Below are 24,657 nucleotides of genomic sequence, written 5' to 3'. Positions count from 1 at the left end.
TCCCTGCAGTCTGCATAGAGCAAGAAGGACGCCTTCCAGAGATCCTCTAGGCTCTTCCTCTTGGGTGAGTGAGTCATCTCCCTCCTGCCCTCAGAGAAGCCAAGAAAAGGAGCCTGCATTTTGAGAACCTCCAGAGCTGAGACCACCAACCAAATCCGAGTCCCTCCCACTGGGGCATCCATTAATTTCACCATCCATCCAAAGATCCCACAGAAAGACAATAACTGCTCTGGCGTGGGTGTGGGTGAAGGGCCCGGGTAAAATTATCTACTTTATCTGGAGTAATCAGAGCTCCACAGCCCACTGTTGCCTAGCCTTAAAACAGCCACCAGAGGAAGGGTCTCAAGACCTACAGGAAGGGCTTCAGACAACCTGGAAGGCCCTCCTAGGGACTGACCCAAGTCCTTTAGGACAATGAGGGGCGCTCTCACCTTCAAAGGCCACGATAGGGTGCTCCTTCTGGGCACAGAGCTGCTGCTCACTGCTGAGCTCACCGGAGATGTCCTGGGAGCTGGAGAGGTGGGACACCAGCAGGGTGAGGCTGGGCAGCAGCATGGAGACAGCCAGGGGTCCTGGGCCAACCATGGTGGGCCCCTCTGCCGCCTTAGCTCCTGGAGGCAGGCCAGCGGGAAAGACCTGCAATGAAACACTCAATCTCATCAAGTGTGCCTTCCATCAATGCCCACTTCTCTCTGTTTCCTCGGGGCCGTCAACGGCCCCAGAGGGTTTTTTAAAAATAAATTTATATTGTATTTATGTTACTCTGTTCTAATAACGCAAAGTTATAGATCATATCTTGAAAGCTAATTTCCCTTGTAATGGTATTCTGGACAAAATTGACAAATTATAGAGCCTTTTCTATTATGATTCCAAATGCTTTAAAATTAGCTTTAATGATAAAGGTGGGATCCATTTAATAAATGGAACTGGGGCAATGGGCAGTCATGTGTAGAAAGAAAAGCTCAGATTCAAGTCCAATTTTTTAAATAATTTACTTAAATTTATTTTATGTGCATTGGTGTGAAGGTGTCAGATCCCCTGGAACTGGAGTTACAGACAGCTATGAGCTGCCATGTGGGTGCTGGGAATTGAATCTGGGTCCTCCGGAAAAGCAGCCAGTGTTCTTAACTGCTGAGCCATCTCTCCAGCCCCTCAAGTCCAATTCTGAGCTCACATTTTATGCCAAGAAAATTTCAAACTGAATTTGAGATTTGAATGTTAAGGGTGAAGTCATGAAAATACTAGAAAAAAATTGAACAGAATCCTTCGGACCTTGGAGTGAAAAACTACAACAAAATCCAGACATCATCAAAGAAAATGTTGACAAATTTGATGTCACTGAAAATATAAACATCTGCATGAAAGTGTAAACCCCTTGCCACTAAAAATAACATCAAAAGGCAGATGACAAAAGGTAGCCATGGTGGTACACATCTGCAATCCCAGGAGGCTGAGGCAGGAGGATTGAAGATTTGTGGTCAGCCTGGGCTACACAGTGAGATCTTCTAAAGGTGGAGTGGGGGATTGGGGTAGCTCAGTCTAAGGGTGGGGTGGGGGATTGGGGTAGCTCAGTCTAAGGGTGGAGTGGGGGATTGGGGTAGCTCGGTCTGTAAAGTGCTTGCAGAGCTGAAATGGATCCCGAGACCCAGATAAAAAAAGGTGAGGGCTTGTATTCCTCATGCTGGGGGGCAGAGACAGGCAGACCCCTGGGCTGGGGCCTTGCTCGCTAGCCAACATAATCTACTTGGGAAGTTCTAGGCCAAATGAAACACTCTGTTTGAAAAGGCAAGGTGGACAGCTTTTTAGAAATGACACCAAGGGCCATCTGTGGCCTCTATACACAGAGATGAGCATGAGTGCTCATGCTCACAGATGAACACACACAAGGCAATTGACAAACTTGAACCAAAAATACCTGTGGTTCTGAACACAGACAAGGAGATAATAGTCCCAAATATGCAAAGAACTCCTAGGATTCAAGAAGAAAATGACCAAAAAAACCGGCAGAAAAATGAGTAAAAGGAAATAAATCCGAACAGGGCTTAAAATCTGAAGCACACTTTCTCACGACCCCAAAGCAATGCAAATGAACACGTAGCCTGGCACAGCATTTCTCTCCATCAGCAAAGATCCAAGTCAGGCAGCTCTCCCTCGTGAAGCGGCTGTGAAGAAACGAAGCACCCTGTCCTAGTCTACTGGTGTGTGTCAAATGGCACGGCCTCTCTGGAGGGTAACCTGTATAACCGGTAAAAGAGCCTCCACATTTACCCTTTGACCCACTAACCTCACATGGGACTCTAGGCTTGTGGTCCTCCAAGTAAGAACCAGCATCGAGTCTCACACAGCCACAACTCCGTGGTAAGACAGATGCAGACACTTAGAAGTCAGTGTTGAAAATCCCAGATGGTAATCTGAGTAATTTTTCTGGACATTGACTCTAATAATCAAATGTCTGTGTCTGGGAGTGTGGCTCAGTGGTAGAGTTATTGCATTCACGTACAAAGCCCTAGCACCATAAAACAAAGAGAAAAAACAAAGACGTTTAGGCTTGTATTTTGCATGTTGCTTTTCAATTCATTTCTCTAGTAATTTACTGTTATTGAATTGTAGGTAAGCATCCATCTGCAACAGATTGTAAATTGAGAAGTCAAACCTGCTTCCTCGCAACACGTAGTTGAGACGCGAAAATAGACCACAGAGGCATACGTATGAGCATAAAGTGAACTGTGTACAAGATAATTCTCTGTGGCATTCTGAGAAACAACAAAAGGAAAAAAGAAAAAGAACACGCCAATAGCTACACCTAGGAGCCGCTTAAACAAGCTGTTGGTGTATCTGCCGTGGAGTACTATAAAGCTGTAGAAAAGAGTGAAATGAAATGAAAGAAAGTGAAATGAATTAGGTTGGACTGAGGACCAGGAGGGCAGTGGGGTAGAATCACTTCTCCTGGGCAGAGCTAGGACTCTGGGAGAGAGATCCCAAAGGTAACTCCGTCGGGACAGGTAGGAGTCAGAGGAGAGAGGTTCCTGGGGCTCCTTCTGCCCTGGGACCTTTGCTTCCAGCCCAGGTAGGATATCCTTCCTGCCTGCTTACAGACACAGATGAATAGAGCACATCATGGCTGAACTGCTCTAAGGCTGGAGGGAAGCATGTCGACAGACCCAGGAGGTGCCCGCTGGCACGGCCCATTCCATACCCCAGGGAGAACTGGCTCTCATAACCCTTCTAGATCCCCTCACCCACAGGCACACCACATGCATCTTCTCAGCTTCCAGTAGAGACCCTGGGGGAGGAAAGATGGAGAACATCTTTCCTCATGCAGTCACATGCGTTCTCCTCAGTGCTAGACGAGGTAGGTTTCCTGCTGTGGGCAGCTCAGTGCCATCCCATCATTGGTACCTGCTGATCCATCCCCCGACACTGGTCCCCAGCCCTTCCAAGAGGTCACAGAGTCTGGGAACGGTTATCAAGGTGTGGGGCCCACTCTCAGGAAGGAAAGACTGGGATAAAATATCAGGTTGTGTGGAGAAACAACAGCTTAACCTCTCTCTCTGCCTTGGTTTCCCCAGATTGGGAATAGCAGTGACAATACCAACTTTACCAGCACTTGTGAGGATTAACGAGCCAGGCCTGACTTGAACAGAGCTGACGGTGAGCCATCAACCAGCATGATGAGATATTCTGGTGTCTGGAGGCGGCGGCAGCACCAGAGCACCCTTTTTGCCCTCCGACGCTGTCATGATACCTTTGGCTGGCCTCTCCAAACCTACTCTCTTCCTCCCTACTACGCCTTCTCTCCATGTACACACCGGGCACTGCAGGGACTCCATCCAGGGCCCCACTTCCCTTCCGCTGTGTGCCTGGCCAAGGTGCGAGAAGGAGGAAGTAGCGGGTGTGTCTGCAACCTCCCTTTCCCCCCTCATCCACCCCTGCCACCCAGGTCAGGGCACCAGCTCTGTTCCCCTGCCTCTGGGTTTCTGAAACATGGCTGTCCCCTCCCATCAGAACCAAAGTGTCACCACAGCCTTGGTTATGGGTCGCAGGGCGCTGCACAGTGACCACCCCCGGCTCCCTAAACCTCTTCCCACACCTCTGCCAACAGTGGCTTTACTAAGATACCATCAATTTCCCCCATTTGATGATATCACCTGTTTTCGGGAGGGGGGGCAATTTGGGAAGAGGCCTTGACTAATTAGGGATAACCAGTCCACAGGCCACACACATTTTCTCCCATCAGCTCGCAAGATTGTCTAAGACAGCATGACCAGGCCTGTCCTCATCCCCCACTGTTAGGGTTTGAATGTGAAATCTTCCGTCTCCATCAGACTTAGTCCCCAGCTGGTGGCACTCTTCTGGGAGATTGCGGGACCATTGGACATGGGGCCTAGGTGACCGGTGTAGGGCATAGGGAGAGGACTTAAGCTTACAGCGCAGCCTGCCTCTTGTCTAGCTCTCTCTTCCCTCACTGCCAATGCAGGTAGCCAGCCTTCTCAAGCTTGAGTCCCCTCGTGTCTCCTCTACCACGATGCACTGTGGTGCGTGAACTATGGGGCAGAAGAAGTCTTTTCTTGAAGTTGCCTTTGTTGGGTATTTGGGCACAATGAGGAATGTAAGCAACACAGTCACCTTGCCAACTCCACCCTCCTCCTATACGGCTCTGCCTCAGGCCCAGGCCTGACATTCTCTGTGGCTAGATCCTGTGTCCACGGGGTCTAGGATAGAAACACATCCCGGGTTCTTCTCTGCCCTAGTCTCAAGGCCCTAAAGTCCCCAAATTCTATAGCAGAAGTTCCATTCTCCAAGTCTCTCCTGAATTAAAAACTGCTAGGTCAATGTCACATGGTCTACCCGGGCCCAGCACAGTCCTCTGCAATCCAGGTGCAGGACACAATGGGGGTAGGGAAGGGCAGAGTCTGGGCCTCCATGAGAAGGAGGAGACAGAGAGGGAGGCCTGTGGCCACTCACACAGCACATAACCAGGTCACCCAGACACATACAGAAACGCATCAGGAGGCTGCAGGAAAAGCCTGGGACTGACCTGGGGCTCACAGGAGCTCCTGTATGAGCCTGGTCTTACCTTCGCCTTCGTTGCTTGTTTTAGGGAGCCTGTAGAGCCCGAGAGGGGTGCAACTCAGGATCTGAGGAGCAAGGAGGAAAGGGCTGGAATATGGGGTGCTGATAGCCAAAGCAGAGTGTGTCAAGTAAGGACTTCAGTTCTGCAAGTGGCAGCAGAATGGGGTGCCATACCAAAATGGGGTGAGTAATGAGCATATCTCAGAGTGCTCCCCTGCCAGACCTTTGGAGCTGAGTTCTAGATACTTTTGGGTTTGGGAGGCGAATTTCTTATCTTTGAAAGTTGCTCCAACAGCTAAGGGCAGAGCCCCTAATCCCTACCCCTGCCACTGCAGCCTTATATGGATCATGTGATCCTCACTCTAGCCACAGTGGCTCATGTCATGTGATCAAAACAGACCAATAAGGAACTCTCCTACAGCAATTTGGTAACTGGGTCAAGTCAGTCTTGACAGAGGGACCTGAACTGTGGTTCTGAAAGTGTGGTCACCTTCTGCCTGACCTGTGGGTGAGGACGATCTGAAGACACTAAGGTGACAGAAGACACAGAGTGTAGAGACTTGAGAAGATGACCGCGGCCTCCCAGTCCCCAGTGCTAGCCCTTTCCCGAGACCTGATGACATTCTACTTTCTTGAGCCGCCTCCCTCTACATCCCAGTTTTAAAGAATATTTTTATGGTGGGTGTTTTGCCTGCATGTAGGTCTGTGTACCATGTGCATGTCTGGTGCCAGAGGAAATCAGAAAAGGGCTTCCGACCTTCTGGAGTTACAGACAGTTGTGAGCCTCTATGTGGGTGCTAGGAATTGAACCCAGGTCCGCTGGAAAAGCAATCATTGCTCTTAACTATTGAGCCATCTCTCCTGCCCCAAGTCCTGCTTAAAAAAAAAAAAATGTTTTTCATTTAAGCTGGTCACAGACGTGGCCCATTGTGTCTACTTCTTTTTCCAGCATGGCTTCTGCATGGCTGTGGGGCTGCGCCACAGTCTTCCAATGATGAAGAAGAGGAAGTCACTGATGGGCATGGAGGGACCACTTCTTCCTGCCTGGCCCGTAGACAGGATGCATAGTGTTCTGCCAGCCTGTAACAATCTGCAGCTGTTAAGCGCCTTTTGGCTTCATGCTAAGGAGGGTGGCGCTGGGAGACAGGTGGAAGGAAGCCAGGTGGATGACAAAGAACCAGCCCCCTAAGCTGACCTCCAGGTCTCTTCAGCAGGTCTGAATTCTTTAGTTATTTGTTCTGGGGGTGGACCCCAAGGCCGCGTGCATGCTCGGTACCTACTCTGCCCTGACCTTGCATTTCTGTACCTCCTGCTTCTTTACCAGTCCAATGGGGGGAGAGGAAATCCATCCCTCAGAATTGTTGCAAATGTCAAATACGTTGCTCCACCTAATGGGCACTTGCCACAAAGTAAGTGCTGTTTAAGTGGCAGGCCTTCCTAGTATTATTATTAGAGATGAGATTGTTCAAGAGCTTGCTTTCCAGGTCTCAATTAGCATTAGATAAACACTGTTACCACCCAAATACAGTTTGGCTTCCTATGCTTAAAAATCCAAAGTTTCCAGGGCAGATAGGAATTTCCACTTCTAACACGCATCTGATCTGATGGTAAAACCATAACCGAAAATTTCCAGCAGAGCATAGCAAGAGGTCATCTAATTTTTTCTGCACAGCACTGTGGAAAGCCCTGACCTTGGAAAGCTGCCAGCCCTGGGTGTGGATCTCAAATTCATCACTTGTAAACAAGGGTAAACATGCCTTGCCTTAGAGAACACCAAGAATGAAGGCTAGACCAGGGCAGGCCGCTTATGAAACACTTCCATAGAATCTAAAGCAGTGGTTCTCAACCTGTGGGTCACATCCCCTTTGGGGGCAACAGACCCTTTTATAGGGGTCACATATCAGATATCCTGCATATCAGATATTTACATTACAATTCATACAGTAGAAAAATTAGAGTTATGAAGTAGCAACGAAAATAATTTTATGGTTGGGGGTCACCACAGCACAAGGTTGCAGCATTTGGATGGCTCAGAACCACTGGTATGGAGCATTTAGCTAGTTGCCATTTGTGTACCTGGCACTCCACTGAGTGTGACTGAACACCTACTATGTGCCAGGTCCTGTATGGTGGGATCATGAGGGCGAGAGAGGCTCACAAGCAGGGAGCCTATTATCTTCATGGAGAAAGGAAATGTGTTCCCAAAGGGCAGGGATAGTGACCATGGCCTGACAGCTGGATGGAGAAGGGGTCACAGAAACTGGTCTCGACCCTGTCTCCAGGCTGCCTGTTGTACCTGCCTGGTGTCTAGGAGAGGGGTGCTCTAGCAGTGGGGGAATGGAGGTACTGCGCCATCTGACTCTTTCTATTTTGGGAAACCCTGAGCCAGGAAGAAAGCATTTTTCCAGATCCCAGCCAGCGTCTCTCTTGCCTTTGCTCACACGGCTGCCCTAGTTTCTTGTGGGTGCTCTCTGTGGGGTCATTTCTGATGGTACCTGGAGGTAAGTAGAGGCCTGAGTACATAAGAGAGAACATACCACCCAGGCAAGCACCTATTTCTCTCCCAGGACTTGGGCAGTGCCTGGCGCTTGGCACATACTGTCAAAAGATGAGCTGTAACAGTGGAGGAATGGTCTCTCACAGAGATGGTAGGGAGCCAGGGAAGGGCAGAGGGCCATGGCCAGAGCCATTGGAAGCACAGTTAGATGGACCTCTGTCTTTAGCACAGGGTGAAGGAGAGGAGAGAAAAGGACATTTCCACGAGGGCCCCCACAGAGCCCAGACAGAACCCCAGTAGGCATTTTCTGCCTTTCCCAGCTTGCCAGAGTCAACTACCCCAGACCATCTAAGGAGCATTAATTCATTCCTGGCTCCACTGCGAACGAAGAGGAAATGGGGTCCCAAGCATCGTCCACCATTTACATCGGAGGCCACAGCGTGGGGTAGACGGTCAGCACACCGCAGAGACTTGGGCTGCTGCTGAGGTACAAGACACCCTGGAAAACTGAAAGTAGGGAGTGCTGCATGCCCGACACAGAAGATTGAGCTCAGTGGGGCTGGGAAGAATACAAGGTGGAGTGTGCCAGTCGCCAGGAGCCAAGAAGATGCCAGCAGGGATAGCACAGGCAAAGACTTGATTCTAGACATCCCCAGAGAACCCACAGAGGCTGGAGACACAGACAGAGGGGGAGGAGTCTGAGAAGGAAGTCAGAGGCCACTCGTGACAGTTCTTGAGGGTGACCCTAAGTCTCCAGGAGACTCTTGTACTCCCGGGAAGATGCAGTGGTTGGGAGACATTGCACGCATGTGGTTGTGTTGGAGCTTCCAGAAGCCAGACGGGCATTGCGGTAGGCCAATGTCACAGACAACTCTGGGAAATGGAATCAGCACCCCTCCTCCCCCAGAGAGCCTAGGCCCATACCCGGAGGACTGCTGAATCCTGGGAGCTCCTGCACCCACCAGAGATAAGGGAAACGAAGCTGGAGGTCTAGGACAGAGGCCTTGACAGCCACACTGGCCACAGACTTGTCCCCAAACAGTAGCACTGGGACGGTTCAAATGGCTGCTGATGAGGAGGGCTTCCTAGACCAATCAAAAACATTTTTTTTTCCACTGAAAGAGGCCGTGGGGAGGGGTATCGTGAAATTAAAGAGGAAAAAACAATTCCCAACCCCAAAGAGCAGGGCTTGAGTAAAAATGGCTAGCACACATGGGCCATGTTCCAGAGAAGGTGCAAAGCTCCTGCTTTGCAAGATCTCATGGCAACTTTGTAAAAAAATCTCAAGATGCTCATTGTCCACCTGACTGGGAGAAAAGAGCTCACCCAGGCTGAGGAACCAGCCCAAGGTCCCATGACTGTTAACAATGGAACTGGGATGTCCTGGTCAGCCTCCCCCCAGGACACACAGTCCCAGGCCTGTGAGCATGCTCTACAGCCCTGGTGCCACGTGCTCTCAGCCTTCTGCAGAGTCTAATTTGGTTTCCTGAGTTGGCTTTCTTTCTTTCTTTTTTTTTTTTTTCCCAAGGAGAGCACTTTCTAGCTATAAATTATTAAGCTGATTCCTGCTACAAATCAGCCTCCTGTGAGTTTGGGCTGCAGGAGCCCGTTTATCCAGGTCCTGGGCATCAGCGGAGGAACAAATGCCAGGGGTTCCAGATGGACAGGGCAGAGTGCAGATCCCCAGCCAGTGCTGACAGCCACCTGGATGCCTCCCCCCAGCCCAGGCCCCAGGCCAGGGGCCAAGCTCAGGGATCCGCTAAGGAGCTGTTTGCCCACCTCAGCTCCACTAAGACCTGTTGGGGAGGGGCTCGGGCCAAACCTCCGTACCCACCCGCTCCTCTCTGCTGCCATTCAAACTCTCCACTTGGCTGCCTGCCTGAGAAAGGAGGAGGAGAACCGAGATCAGGGAAGACAGTCCCTCCTCGGCCTGTGGTTTGGCAGCAGGCAAAGGTGTGAGGTTGCCCCTCACTCCCACACTCCGCCTAGGCCACCGAATGCCCAGCTGCAGGCTTCTCTGCCAGGCATCTGAAACATCTTTCCACCCACGCATCACTCACCACTTGGGGGGCCCAGTTGGGCCAAACTCACACAAAGGTAACATTGGGATGTAGATTCCATTCCCTTGCTCTGAATAGAACAGATTGGATACGGATTTTCTCCTTTCTTCCCAATTGGACCCCCTGGGCCACTGGGGCCCAGACGGAAGGCTGGGTCCAGATAGGCGAAGAACAGCTGCCAGGGCTGGAAGGCTCCACAGCATTTTCCAGCTCTGAAAACAGGGAGTGAGGGTATGGGGAACATCCATCCCTTCCTCGCCCTGCCCCAAACACGTTCTCAAGAGCAAGCTCCTTAACTCAGCCTCTCCTCTGCCTTGAGCAGTGTGGGGAGCTGCAAGGTAGTGTCTGCATTTTTCCCACATGGTGCTAGCAACCGCCAAGTTGTCTGTTTGTCCCATTTGAGTTTAGAAGTCATCTATGCGCTCCCACAATACACCTTCCACCTGCGATTAAACCTCCCAAAGAAAAGGAGCAGGTGTCCACACCGTTTGATAAATGAAACTCTTGTTGATGGTTGGCTTCAACACCATGCTTCGGCTCTGGGGAAACTGAGGCCTTGGAGGGCATCTCCAGGTCAAGATTGGGTAGGGAGCTAGTGGCTGAATCAAGACTCAGAAATAAATCACCACCGCGACAGTGTTATGTACCCATGCTCTTGATGACACACCTTTTAATCCACACAATAACTTTATGGATCAGGCAGCTAATGTGTATTTCCGTTGCCTGGGTAAGGAAACAGAGGCACAGATGGGTAATTTGGAAAAGGTCAAACCAGGAGAAAGTCGATCAAACCTAGGCAGCCAGGCATTACAGCTGGCCCTCAGCACACGGCACAGGTGTTTGGGTACAGCATTTGAGAGAGCCCTGTGAGCAGAGCCCAGGCCACTCCAGGGGTACCCTCCTCTACATGGTCTGAGCGAGGAGCCTGGACTTCCTCCTCTGAAGGAGTCAACTACAGGTCAGACCTGAAGAACAACAAAAGAATGAAAAGCTTCTTTGTTTCTTTGTTTTGAGACAGACTGCCTAGCCCAGGCTATCCTTTAACTTGCTATGTAGCCAAGGATGACCTAGAATTCCTCCTGCTCCTACCTCCCAAGCGCTAGGGTTGCTAGCATGTACCACCATGCTGCAAGTGTGACCATCTTGAGGAAGCCCTGTGGGGAAAGTCAAGCAGGTGGATGCAGGTGGGAGAAGGTCATGGGTCAGGGCACCTCATGGGGCTACAGCGTGGCTTCAAGGAATCAGGTGAAGAGTGGGTTCGGTTTGTGCCTTGCACAGATCAGTCAGTATCACAAATGGGGAGGCGGGTGACGGTGGCACTGTGACAATATGATGCGGGTTTTATTCCCTGGTCCCCAAATAGCCTGTAATATTTCATTGTTTTTGCAAGGGAAAAGAAAACAAAGGAAGCTTGCCTACTTTAATTACTGGAATTAAATGCTAAGGACATTGCCAAACACGCATCCCGCTTATCTACTCATTAGAGCAGCCGCCTGTCCCCTCCCCATGGGCAAGCGCCCTCTGTGAAAACATTTTGCTATCAGATGTTCTGAGGCTGAAGAAAATGGGAACTGCATTTGAAAACATGCCCACAGCTCAAAAACAGATTCAAATCCAGCGGAAAGCTTGGACTTCTTTCCCCAGGCCAGATTCATCGGTTGAATGCAGACCTTAGTGGACGGAACCCACTCATGCTCTCCTTCCATGGCCAAAGACCCGCCTCTGTCATTGAAAGAACCCCCAGAAGATGGGTGGTGGTGGTGGCACAACCATGCGGATGCCGCTGAAACTGGACCCTTACCTATGGTGGAGATGAGTTGGTGGCAACGTAAAGGGATTTTTAGATTCTTTCCTCTAAGCCAGTGGTCCTCAACCTTCCTAATGCTGCGACCCTTTAATCCAGTTCCTCATGGTGTGGTGACCCCCAACCATAAATTTATTTTGTTGCTACTTCATAACTGTAATTTTGCTACTGTTATGAATTGTAGTGTAAATATCTGATATGTAGAGATATCTGATTTGGGACCCCGTGAGAACCGTTGTTCTAAGTACTAAGTATAGAATTATCATATGACCAAGCAAGTACACCTTTGAGTATCTCCAGAGAAAGTTGAAAGCAGAATTAAAGGTATTTGTACACCTTGGGTGTACATCTATGTCTATCTGTCCGTCTATCTGGGGCAACATGTTCAGAGCAGCATTATTCACAATAGACAAAATGGAGCAGTAACTCCATTTTGTGTCCATCAGTAGACAGATGAATGTATAGACAAAATATGATCGATACAAACGGGGATAGTCTTCAGCCTTAAAAAGAAAGGAAGTGCTGAATGAAACACATGAACATGAATGAGCCTTGAGACATGACGCTAAGTGAAATAAGCTTGAGATAAAAAGACAGACATCGCATGACTCCACTTACATGAGGTTCCTAGAACAGTCAAATCCATGGAACCAGGAAGAAGAAGCCGCCGAGGACTGAGAGAAAAGGAGAACTGTCGTGCTGTAAGCTGGAGCTGGACGGTGGTGAGGGCGGGAGCACAACCACATGATTGGCATTAATACCATGGAGCCCTATGCTTAAATATGGTTAAGATAATACATTTTATGTTCTATACACATTACTACAATTTCTTAAAAGTATTAGCTCCTGGCTCTGGAGGGAATGGCTCAGTAGTTAAAAGCACTGGCTGCTCTTCCAGGGGACCCAGGTTCAATTCCTAGCACCTACAAGTCAGCTCACAACCATCTGCAACTTCAATTCAAGGGAACCTGATGCCTTTCTGGCCTCCATGAGGACCAGGCATGTAGTTGGTGCACAGATATGCACTTGGTGCACAGACATCATGCAGGCAAAATACCCATACACATGAAATAATATAATAATATTTTTTAGTTAAAAAAGATGGCGGTTCCTAAAATACGCTGGCCTGAGGTTCCTGGAGGCTTGTAGATGATCTCCCCTCTGGATAGTGGGTTCTTTTCTCTGCTCACCCCTCGGTCTGGCACCTACTGTCAACCCCTCTTCCTCTCCTGGGGTACACTCACCCTGGCTAAATGAAGCTAGTCTCCCCACTGCCCATCACAATTTGGCCATCTGGTCAGGACAATAGGAGATGGAGTGAAGCCGAGAGGCAAGGCAGGGGAGAATTCTAAAAAAGTCCATCCCGACCATGGCCATGGTTGGAGACCAACTGCCCAACGGATTCCTTTCCTGTTGCTGCTATAACGAGTCATCACAGAATTAGGAACTTAGTATCTTGTAGTTTTATGGGTTAGAGCCCATCTTGGGTCTCACAGGGCTTGAATCCAGTAGCCTGATCTGGAGGCTGGAGTGAAGGAGGGAATCTACTTTCATGCCTTTTCCAGCTCCCAGGAGCTACCCACTCTCCAGCTTCAAAAGAACTTCCTATCTCCCTTCCCATTCTTCCACTGTTACTACTCCTTTGAGTCATAGCCTGGAAAGGTCCTCTGCTTCCGAGGACTCATGAGATTATCCCGCCAGGGAAGTCCCAGCAGACGCCTCACCTCCAAGCTTTAACTGTTAGCTCTGTTTGCTAGGTAAAGTGATACCTCATTGGTCCCTGAGATCGGGTCAGGGACCCCTTTGATGGCCATGAATCTGCCTGCCACACCCCCCACAGGTATTCCCACCCAGCCATCACATTCCTGGTACCCAGGGAGTCATCTGTCCTGACTTCTGGGACAGAGGAGGAGTTGCCAGTAAATGTCACCTGTAAGCCAGAGCTCCACAGTGTCAGGTGAGAAAAAGCTACATGGGTGTGGAGCAAAGAGCGGGGGGGGGGGGGGGGGGGGGGAGAGGGGGGGGACCACAAATGCAGAAGCGAGAAACTCAGGCCAGGGTGCCGATGTCTGTCCGTGAGGAAGAGGATGTCCACAAGGTGGAAACAGGAGGCTATGAGAGGGACAGCGTAGGTGAAATGCGTTGTCACAGAAAATTCATGAACACTGTCACAAGAGTTACAGAAAGGATGATTGCTATTCACTTCCCCAAAGGACTTTCCTAAGCGTTCTTCAAGTAACAAGCTTGTCTATAGTCTTAAAATAGGATTTACACCCGATTTCTCAGTAACACATACAGGGAGGCTTGTAAATCTATGGAAATGAAGTGAGACCAGGCACATCTGCCGATTGCCTTCTGTGCTGCCGGTGACACCAGCAGATGGAAAGAACCACCGAGTAGGGAAGACAAGCTCAGACTCCTCCGCTCTGGGCCCAGCCACTAAAGTCATGCTGGTTAATCCTCATGGCCAGCTGACCCTCATTTCACACGCGTCAAACCACTCCAGGGGGAAGCGACCAGTCCAGGGCTGGCCCGGGGACATCCTCTACAGAGGAGGAAGCTTTTCAGAGACTGTCAGGAACTGTAGCTTCACCCTTCTCACAGGCTCATGGAGGCTGGACAGAGACTACTCGGCCATCGCCTACCTGCAATTTCTGCAGTGCCACCAACACTTCCGTTTGGGCTAAAGCCTTTGGTTCTGAAGTTGTTAGTGATAAGGCCTGAAAGAGGAAAAGGCACCAAGACATGGTGGCTGGTTTTCTGTCTCACTGGAGAGCCAGTTCTAACGTCTCTCAAGGTTGGAGTCTGGATTCCCTCTTCCATCACCACGGCTGCCCCCGGGTGGTCCCCGGCCCTCCCCGAAGGGCGTCAGCTCCCTAAACCTCCAGGCCCTCTCTTCTGGGCTGTTGACCACAGGGACATAGCTCTCTCACTATCATCCAGTACCTCCATCTTTCTCCTTAACCAGCTCCTACCGTGCTGGTGTTACCAGCAGATGGACTGTTCACCAACTGTATAACGCTCCTGCAATCCTTCCCGACCTGTTGCCTCCTATCCCAGCATCCCCAGATTCCCCTCTCCTGGATCTACCATGTGCAATCCATTGTCAAGTCTAGGTCTAGAACTTTGACAGCAGATTCCACCTGAGATGTTTGCAGGCCTGGCAGAGTGGATGGGGTGGGGCAGACAGCCGCCTTCCAGCCCTTTTCTTCCAGCCGCTTGTTGCCTTGAGGATGCTGGTCCAGATTTATCCATCTTAAAGAAAATCTACACATCTGGATGTATGTTCAATTCCCTTGTGTTTAAATGATGCCGACCACTTGTATTTTTTTTTGACATGTCTACATTTGCAAACAAAACATATCTGTCACCTCTAGGCTTTTCTACTCTGTCACTCAGATATACCAGTATGTCACTCAGGTATACCAGTATGTCTGACATTTCTCTCCTGGTCTCATAGTCCTCTGCTGTCCTCAGGCCTCAATGGACAGCATGAGCTCTTCAGCTTTAGACTCTGACTCCAGAGGTGGTCAGAGCCACGAGGGTGAGCAAGACGGAGGGAAGAAGGCTGGTGCCATTCAGGGTGACAGAGCCATTAATTAACAGAGTTAAACATCTGGTGTTTAATTAACACCCTCTCTGCCTTCAATCATTTTCCCTTTAACTTTCCCAGAGGGCCTCTGTGGTGGGTGAAGCTGAACAGAGAACAGGAAAGCCAGCTCCTGGCTGAGTTGGAGAGGGAACCAAAGGGGCTTGGGTTTAGTCCCTGAGTGTTGAAAAGTCAGAGGGCAGTCTCAGAGCTCCGTAGCTTGTGATAACAAATGAGGAAGAAACAGGCTTATGTTCTGGCGGGAGGGTCCTCAAACCCAGAGCCACACACACTGACTCAGAAAGGAGCTCCCTAAATTCAGCAGTCCCCAGATGACCTGGACAGGACCTGGCTGGGGGGGGGGGGGGGGCATAAGCTCAGTGATTAGGACCCAACACGAAGTCCCCGACTCTCTAGTGGCCAAGGAAAAGTCAAGTGTAAATCCTATCTTCAGAACACAGGAGAGGAGCCGGAGAAACGGCTCAGTTGTTATGAGCATGTAGTGCTCTTGCAGAGGACCCAAGTTTTGTTCATAGCACCCAGGTCAGGTGGCTCACAACATCCTGAAACTCCAGCTCTGAGGAGAATCCAGTGCTCCTGGCCTCCTAGGATACCTGATATCCCACACATTCATACACATTCACACACAGACACAGACATACCTACCAAACACACACACACACACACACACACACACACACACACACACACACACACAGTCGACCTCATTACTTGAAGAACACTTTGGTCTCATGTTTACTCCCCATCCCCCAACATCTTGTGCCCTTCATTACATAGAGTGGCGATGTTCCTAGCCCAGATGAGATGCTTACCTTTCAGTGAGGGGCATGCATCTGGCCGGGGGAGTCTAAGAAGAAGCCTGCTACAGATCCTGGGGAAATGCTGAACTTCTTAAGAAGAAGAAAGATAGGCGTCAGCCTCTTTCCTGCCTCTACCCTCTGTCTAGCACATGAGTGTGGTGGCTTCATCTACAGCAGCCAGGGTTTAACTGAGCAGGTAACAGAATATTCTGGTACTGATGAGCCACTGAGCAAAGACGACCTGCTGTGAAGGATTTTTAAATCCCTATATTTCAAGTTATTGTGGGTGTTTTCCTATTAATGGAAGCCCAAAGCATTCCTAAGCGGTACACTCCATCCCCTAAAACCTCTTCTCTCCAAAAAGATAAGCGAGCATCATTTAATAAGGGTGAAGTCACCAGCAGACATCTTGTATTCCTATCCTGGACTGCCTAAGCTTTGGGTTTAGGAACAAGAGTAGACATTAATGAGAGCCATGTCTGCCTCGGATGGGAATTCTGAGGAGCCCTCTCCTCTCTGTCTCCTAAGAGCAAAGTACAGAGCCTGCCATGTAGAGGGAGTTCAGCCAACGTGGGTTTCTCTGTAACTGAATTCATGAATGGATGGATGTACCACTTCTTGGCACAGCTGCCCCAATCACAACCGGCTGGCAAGAAGGGCTCTAGCAGCTAGCCCGACTCCAGCTGATTCAAGATCCATTCTTCCAAGAAGGCCAACCTGGACCTGTACTGTCTTCCCTGTAGAAGTCCCCCCCTCACCCGCTGCCCCCCCCCCACGCCTAGTCCCAAAGACGCTCATCTACCTTTTAAACTGGTACTTAATCAGACCTCCCCACTTACTCCAAATCTGGCTCTGTGGTTGGATTCCAAGTCCACTGAGATAGATAGCAACATCCTTTATAAGCTCCCAGCACCAGTACCAAAGACAAATGAGAAATATTTTCATTTGAGATTCACATTTAGAATGAATACAGAAAGACTGATAACAGAGTAGCTCCCCTAAATATAGTGGCCCCCCAGATGTCAGGAGTACTGTCTGAAAGTTTACTACTAGCCATGGATTACTTTGACTAGGTGAATTGCGAACACTCCACCACTATGAGCAACCATTTTGAATAGAAGCCACAATAAGCTGTATTTCATGTACCATTATGAGAATCAAGTCAGCGTGAAGTTCAATTAAAGATGTTTATTATAATAAGACAACACAACCAAAGTGTTTAAACATGATTTGTGTAGGAAGATTTATCTCAGCAATTATTCACTTTTGAGTACGATCCTGTGGATTGCCGTGTGCTGAAAAAAATGAATATTTCTCCCTCCCAGTCACCTCACTGATGGTGGCCTCTGAACCACACTCAGAAATGTGAGAAAGGCTGGTGCTGAGCCTAGCTCCCATCCCTGGTCCAGGCACCCATCCCATCAATCGCCCAGCATCCGTCCTGCACTCTTGCCCTTCCGAATCCTTTCTCTCCAAGGAAACTACAGATCCTCTCCAAGGCGTAGAAATATTTCTCCAGAAAGCTGAAAATGAAAAATCTACTGGTCTCCGAGTTACCAGATCACCCAGACCAGCCCCAGCAACATCAAGGTTCATAGACTCGTAAGCATTAACGTAGACAGGGCCTTAGGAAGGAAGGGAGCAGCCCTCTACAGTTTCATTTGGCTTCATCCGTGCCTCTCCCTTTTCATTATAACTCTGATCATGGTGGTCCTGCTCTGTTCTCCTCTAAACCATTTACAGAGTTGGAAAGAGTCAGGCATGAACGCTAATCTCTCACCCAGGGCCCATTTTTTAGGGTTTGGTTGCCCCAGGGACGATGAACCTGAGGCAGAAAAGGGAAGGTGGTCCTATCCCTAGCAGTGGGGTGTGATAAGAGGGTCCCACCCCGATTGCTGTGCCTCTTAGATTGTAAAGTGGGAGGAGAGGCTGTCTGCTATTATGAAGCCCACCCCAACCCCTGACACAGATGGAAATACATTTCTTGGTAAGGGCAGGGGACCTCAGTTCAGTTCTGATCTCCCTACTGTATGCATCTCCCTACAATATGCTTTGCGTGGGCATGATCTGAGGTCATTCCGTCCTTCCTCCAGGTAAGACAGCTCTTCCTTCTATCCAAAGTAGCTGGATTAAGGAAGGGAAGGACCGGCCGGGCGGTGGTGGCGCACGCCTTTAATCCCAGCACTCGGGAGGCAGAGCCAGGCGGATCTCTGTGAGTTCGAGGCCAGCCTGGGCTACCAAGTGAGTTCCAGGAAAGGCACAAAGCTACACAGGCAAACCCTGTCTCGAAAAAACCAAAAAAAAAAAAAAAAAAAAAGGAAGGGAAGGACCACCTCACTGCAGCCACACTTGGGTGACCACACTTGGGTGACCTCAGTGGTGTGTGGCACCCCTCACTCTCAAAGCAGCCTTGCATGTTTCTCTGCTATTGGAACATTTGTGAAGGACCCTAATGAATGCTATGTGTCTTAGGGAAACCGTGCTCTGTGTGTGTGTGTGTGTGTGTGTGTGTGTGTGTGTGTGTGTGTGTGTGTGTGTGAGAGAGAGAGAGAGAGAGAGAGAGAGAGAGAGAGAGAGTAGGGATGACCCTAGCACCTTACATATGCTAAGTAATTGCTCTTGACTCTGAGCTACACCCAAAAGTCTGTGGGGTTTTTTGTTGTTGTTGTTGTTGTTGTTGTTTAACTTTCTATTTAGAGACAGGGTCTCACAAAGTTGCACAGCCTGACCTTGAAGTTGCAATCCTCCCGTCTTTCAGTCTTCCACGGAGCCGGGATTACAGGTTCCCAGGGGAACCATTCTTTGGATCGTTCTATGACCTTCTGGCCCTAATTAATGCTTATATTTAATTCCATTTTTCCTCACCAGTGATCCTTGACTCATCAAATCCCAGACACTAGGTCTTCTGACAAAAACACGCAGTTTGTGCTCCCTAAAAACTATAATTACATCTGGGTTTTATTGTGTCCTTTGTTCTGGGGAAGATGATGTGATAATTGGTCTACAAATGGGACCTCTCTTTATTCTTTCCATGTGCCAATAAAATGGATTTTTCTAGCCAGGTGTGATGGCACACGTCTTTAATCCCAGCACTAAGGAGGCAGAGGCAGGTGGATCCCTGAGTTTGAGGACAGCCTGGGCTACAGAGAGAGTTCCAGGACTAAGCAGAGAAACATTGTCTCAAAAAAAAGTTGTTTTTGTTTGTTTGTTTTGTGTGTGTGGTTTCTGAAGATGAGGGGCTTAAAGCAGCTGGGTGGCTTGCCAGGGCTCACACAGGCATTGGGGAAGTGAGGCTTTGTTGGATGCAAGGTCTAGGCTTATTCTGCTCCCCACTTGTTCTCAGGGAGGCTCTTTACAGGATCTCCCAGGGAGCGAAGGCAAGGAAGGCCAGGGCTCTTTCCAGCCTGGACGACTGGAGAGGAGCTGCTTGCTGCTCAGGTGTCTGCCTCCTCTGGGATCCTGGGCTGGACCCAGCTAAGTTCCATTCCCTCCACCCAGAGTCCCACCGCCATCATGTCCTATCCCATGCTGGCATCTGGACTCACGTTGTTCACCTGGTCAGAATTCCTGCTGCCACTGGGGCCTTTAATCAGGCTTCCCTATTCTAGCTTCTCCAACGAGACCACAGGCAGCCCCCATCCGTCTGGCCTCTCAGACATCACAGTCCCCAGGTCCTTCAGAGTCCCTGGCACCCTGTTGAGCGGCTCACTACTGTGAGCTCTGGAGTCATCAGCCCCTTCTGCTCCTTCACCATTGCCAACACAGGGACCGTCACTGCTCATTAGTTGTGCCAGCAGCGGGGGTGGGTGGCCGAGATCAGCGAGGCAGATAATCCGAGGTAGCGGGAATGTAAAAAAAATCATCTCTGTTTGGCTAGGGAGGGTATTTTTGGACTTACAGTTGAATGTGGGTGTGTGTGTGATGGGCTGGGATTTCACAACACTTCAAACAAAATACTGAAGGGAAACTGGAGGACCTGATTGTTGGAAGCTGTCCATCCTGTTCCTGTTTCCTGTGGCTCTGTGTAGGGACCAGCAGACACAGAGCTCTTCCTTGCCTGGGGATGGATCACTTGGGGCCCTGATGTGGAGCCCAGGCTGCACACACAGGTGCCCAAGGTGACAAGGAGGGCCAGTGAGCGAGACCAGCTGGTGGACCCCAGAGCAGGCACAGGGCGATAACTGTGTGCTTCTTCAGGAGGCATGGCAGCCCCTGGCACAGCTGCTCCTCCGCTCCAGCTGATGACAGAAGCCAAGAAAACACATCTGTGGAGGATTTGGCCCACTGTCAACTGCTCTGTAGTCTCCGGGCTGGTGGTTCCTGCCTGCTGTGGACATCAGAATCCACAGGAGTTCTTGTCGACGCATCACTGGGACCCTTCCTGTTTTCTCATTGGGCAGGTCTGGCATAGAAGTGAGTTCCCAAGTGATGCTTGTCAGGGCGGGCTGGGGCCATGCTTTGGAAGCTGACTGTAGGATAAGGGAACATCACACCATCTTATTGAACTATCACAGCACCGTTACAAGGTGGGACCATTGCTCCATGCTTTACCCCAGGGGACCCAAGGCCCAGAGATGTTCATGATTTGTTCAACTAAAGTTGCAGAGCAAAGAACTTACCAGTTGTGGAACTAAGATCGCCATCGGTGTAACTCTGGTGGTTTGGCTTCTCCCAGCTATCAAATTCGACAACAGAGAAACAATGCCCGCTCCTGGTTCTGAGCAGAACGGCTTTCTATTCAGGGGCCTTTCTAGATACATTCATTAGCACCCACTCTCACAGGAAGAGTGGGTGGGTGGCCAGGATAGACTTGGGGGAGAGTCCTTTGGCTCCTTCTAAAGAGAAGGCTCAGCCAAGATGTGCTATCCCTGAGTGCTAGCCTTTGGCCTGTGATTCTCAGAAAACAGGTTGCCTAGCCTTGGGGCAGCATCGCCGCACAAAATATCATGCCCGATGACAACCCCCTGAGTCACAGGGCCCACATTAGAGCAGGAGAGAGAACAGTCTGCGGGGTCTCTATGGGCAGGAGAGCTGCCTGGTTGGCTGCTGACCCAGCACCCGATGTTTCATATCCCCCCTGAGATATTTGTTGAATGAGAGATGAGAAGAAGGCAGGACAAAGAGAGAGCAATCTGCTGCCAGCCAAAGGGACTCTGGAAGACATGCCCATTCATGATTGAAAGTATAGACACTCATAAAGCAGTCAGCCTCGAGAAGGAAGATGTGGCCGGTGATATTCTGTTCAAGATAATTGATCAGAAATGTTTTGCAAATCCATCATGGACTGAGAAGCCAAGATATGAATAGGTCCACTGAAAGCTGGCAAGAATTTTGTCTTATTCATCTTGGGATCCCCAGCCCCACGCCTGCTGAATGAATGAATGTGTCTCTCACTCTGAATGCCCAACAGAAAAGGTGTCACAGGCGCTGTGTGGGTGGTCGTGCGCCTCTACACAGGAAGCCATCCAAGGAACTTTCAAGAAGAAAGATGGGGTTTGAGAGGAAAAGCATGACTGTGAGCAGGAAGCCCTGAGGCCTGAGGCCTGAGGCCAGCCACCCTAAACCAGTCAAAAGACACTGACCTGATGGGAACGATACTGGCCATGGTGCTCTTTCATGCACTTCATTTTTTTTTCTTTTTTTTGTATATGTATGAGTTCCTGTGGGTGTGTGTGCCAGTTATATGCACGTGCCCCTGGAGGCCAGAAGAGGGCATCACATACTCTGGAGCTGGAGTTACAGGCAGATGCTGGGAATTGAACTAGGGTCTTTAAAAGAGCCGCAGGTGCTATTAACCACTGAGCCATCTCTCCAGCCTCGAATGACACTCTGAACTAGCTGGGCCAGGTGCCTCACTTCTCTTTGCAACCGCATCATGTAGTCAGGATGAAGACCTCACAGACGGGCAGCGGAGATGAAATAGTTGTGAATAGAAGCAACACTCAGCAGGTGCTTCCCAATACCTCCTCCATGGCCCAGTCACTTCTAGCTGGCTGGGATGGAGAACCCTCATCCTCTCTAGCTGGAAAGTCTTCTATTGCTTGCTTTTCTCCTACTACAGCAGAAGGCCTCTGATACCACTGTCCATGGTGCCCACAGATAGGCCAGCTATTGATGGTGCTTCTCTAAGTATAGAGTGGATTTACCCTTGTTTCTTCTGCCTTTCCAGGATCCCAGCAATAGATTCTCTGAGGTCCCACACTAATGTTAAGGAACGTGTTCTGACTTTTGGTATGTCCAAACCAGTGCAGATTACAGCCATGGATGGTGTCGTAGTCAGTGTTCTATTGCTGTGAAGAGATGCCATGACCACAGCAGCTCTGATAAAGGAAAGCATTTCACTGGGGCTGGCTTACAGTTCAGAGGTTTAGTCCATTATCGTCATGGTGGGAAGCATGGCGGCATACAGGCAGACATGGTGCTGGAGGATCTTAGAGCTATCCACAGGCAGCAGGAAAGAGACGCTGGGCCTGGCTTAAGCATTTGAAACCCCAAAGCCCACCCCTATTGACACACTTCCTCCAACAAGGCCACATCTACTAATCCCACTCAAGTAGTACCATTCCCTAATGACCAAGCATTCAAATCTATGAGTCTGTGGGGTCACTCTTACTCAAACCACCCCACAAAGGTAACATGAATGGTTCTGCTATCCCACATGATGCATGCCTGCTCTTTCCCCTGGCATCCATGACACATTAAACCTGGTCCTACACCCAGTTTTGTGTGCAAAAAAAGCCTGGGCCAGTCAACCCCTGAGTTTGAGTCAAATAAAAATTGTCTTTGACTCACACCTTGATTTGCATTCTCTCTATTATAGATTGAGCTATTGGGCTCTTTATTTAACCCAAAGGATCCAATGGAAATTGAGGGGAGGGCCTCCATCTGAATGGTAAGGGTGACTGGCATGCTGTGTGGGTGGAACATAGGTGACCCAGCAGTGAGGTCCTTCACCTGCATGGGATATCACACATCTTCACAGTCATCATGCCATCAGGGTCCTGTGAAATCTGCAGGTGGGTCTACCTGGCTCCCATTTGACAGATGGGAAGTTGGAGGCCACAGGTCCAGACCCTCTGGTCTGTCCTTGGCCTCCTGTCCCCTTTCTGTACTCTAAGTCTCACTTTGAGAGTGCACCTTCGATTAGATCTGAGCTACTTGGGGCTAAGGGCATGGACATGGACGTGGTTGGGGACATGGATGTCTGTAGAGACATGGACGTGAGTGGAATATGCACAGGGACTAGAAAGCAGGATGAACTGGAACCAGGTCATCTGTGAAGGGTGTGAAATGGAGCTTCTTTCTTTTGGCTTTATGTTATTTCTGTTAGGATGGCGTTGGCTGCAATCAATAAAACGGCAGAGATGTTATGAGGGTCTTCCACCTGCGATGGAGTTGGGCGATGCTTGAACATCATGAGTGGCAGAGTCCTGGGGAGGGAGACAATGTGGAGCCCAGGATGGAGAGGTGGAGGTGTGGGAGTGGAAGAGAAAACGCAGCACAGATCTCTTCCTGGAGGCCAGGGGATTTTCTTCCCAAAGCAGAATTCCTGGTCTGGGGTGGGGGTGAGGCTGTAAACTTAGATTCCTGAACTTCTAAAACATAATTGTGTCCCAACTCATCAGGGCAAGGCTTTGGGCTGGCTGGGGATGGGTTTCCACCCCCACAGTGCCCAGTCCATCTGGAGAGCAAATGGTTGGCTGAGGGCAGCTGGGAGAAAGAGCCCATGCACCCCTCCCCATCTGTTTCCAACACATGCCACGTGCCACAGCCTGGGAGTGGGGAGGCTGCAGGTGGCTGGCTCATGAGGACAGCCTGGGAATGAGAACAGAGCCCAGTCCAGCCCATTGTCCAGCCTTAGCAAGCAGCCTTTCTGGGAACGGCTCCCAGCCCAGGTCTCTTATCCAAGGGACCCCTTCTGTCCTGCACGGAGAGGAGAGGTAAGAGACAGGCTTGAATGAAGGCTGAGTCTGGGGCTGCACCCCACCACTGTCCCGAACACACTCCTGAACACATAGATGTGCCCTTGACCGAGCTCCAGCCCACAAGCTCCTCAGGTAGAAGTATCTAGAAGGCCAGCAGGTTATGAGGCTTGGTACAGGCCGAGTAGGGAGCTCTAAGCCCAGACAAGGGAACGAGAAGTAGCGGAAGGGAATTAAGAGCAGTAAGTACAGTGAACGCTTTCTGACCGGGTGTCAAAGCAGCCCTTCTTAGAGACAGAAAGATGGGCAAAGGCTGACAAAGCCCTCCCAGTACTTAATGAATGCCTCTTTCAACCTGGCTGTTAGTGCCGAGGCCCCTTAGGCACCACACTGATGAAACTCAGTTATATGAAAGCAAACAGGCTCACTATGTACAGGCCTGCATCTCTGGCTGCCTCAGCTCCCCTTTGCCTTGCTAGGACAGCCTGGGGACAGAGTAGCCTTCAGAGAGACCTGCTGGAAGAAAGTCCATAGTGGGAGAGTCCTGAGGAAGGGGGCCTGCAAATGCCCTCTGCTTGGTCCCCAGGAAAGCAGAGACATGGAAGCTAGAAGAGAAATCATGTCACATCCTCCTGGACGCTTTAGGCGAGTGCCTGCCGGTGTGGTGTGTGAGCAGCCCTGGGAAGTGCTGGCCAACAGAAGTGGTGAAGAGAAGGCCCCCCGCTGGGGCCAGGCAGGGTGGAAGGCAGCCTTTCTGGCTCCTACCTGTGTGACTGCAGCCACTGCCATTGTGGGTGAACGGAGAAGGCAGAAGATGCTCTCTGTCAGTCACACCTCTCTGAGATCAGGCCTCAGCCTGGACAGGGAAAAGAAGGACATCAACCCTGAGCC

At 50.1% G+C, this 24,657-nt stretch overlaps 1 protein-coding gene across 1 annotated transcript in view; it reads right to left on the bottom strand.

The window, feature by feature from the left end:
• Sema5b (semaphorin 5B) overlaps nt 1-24,657 on the bottom strand; it is a 123,180-nt gene that overhangs the window by 41,399 nt on the left and 57,124 nt on the right. The window contains exon 2 of the mRNA XM_052740439.1: nt 432-636. Coding sequence (XP_052596399.1) covers nt 432-585 — 154 coding nt within the window. The 5' untranslated portion in view covers nt 586-636. The remainder of the gene's footprint in view (nt 1-431; nt 637-24,657) is intronic.

This window comes from Peromyscus californicus, unplaced genomic scaffold (genome assembly GCF_007827085.1).
Source record: "Peromyscus californicus insignis strain IS unplaced genomic scaffold, ASM782708v3 Scaffold_16__1_contigs__length_79575227, whole genome shotgun sequence".
In the NCBI taxonomy this organism is placed as follows: domain Eukaryota; kingdom Metazoa; phylum Chordata; class Mammalia; order Rodentia; family Cricetidae; genus Peromyscus; species Peromyscus californicus.
The sequence above is the reverse complement of the archived record's forward strand: the minus strand, read 5'-3'. Positions and strand labels throughout refer to the sequence as shown.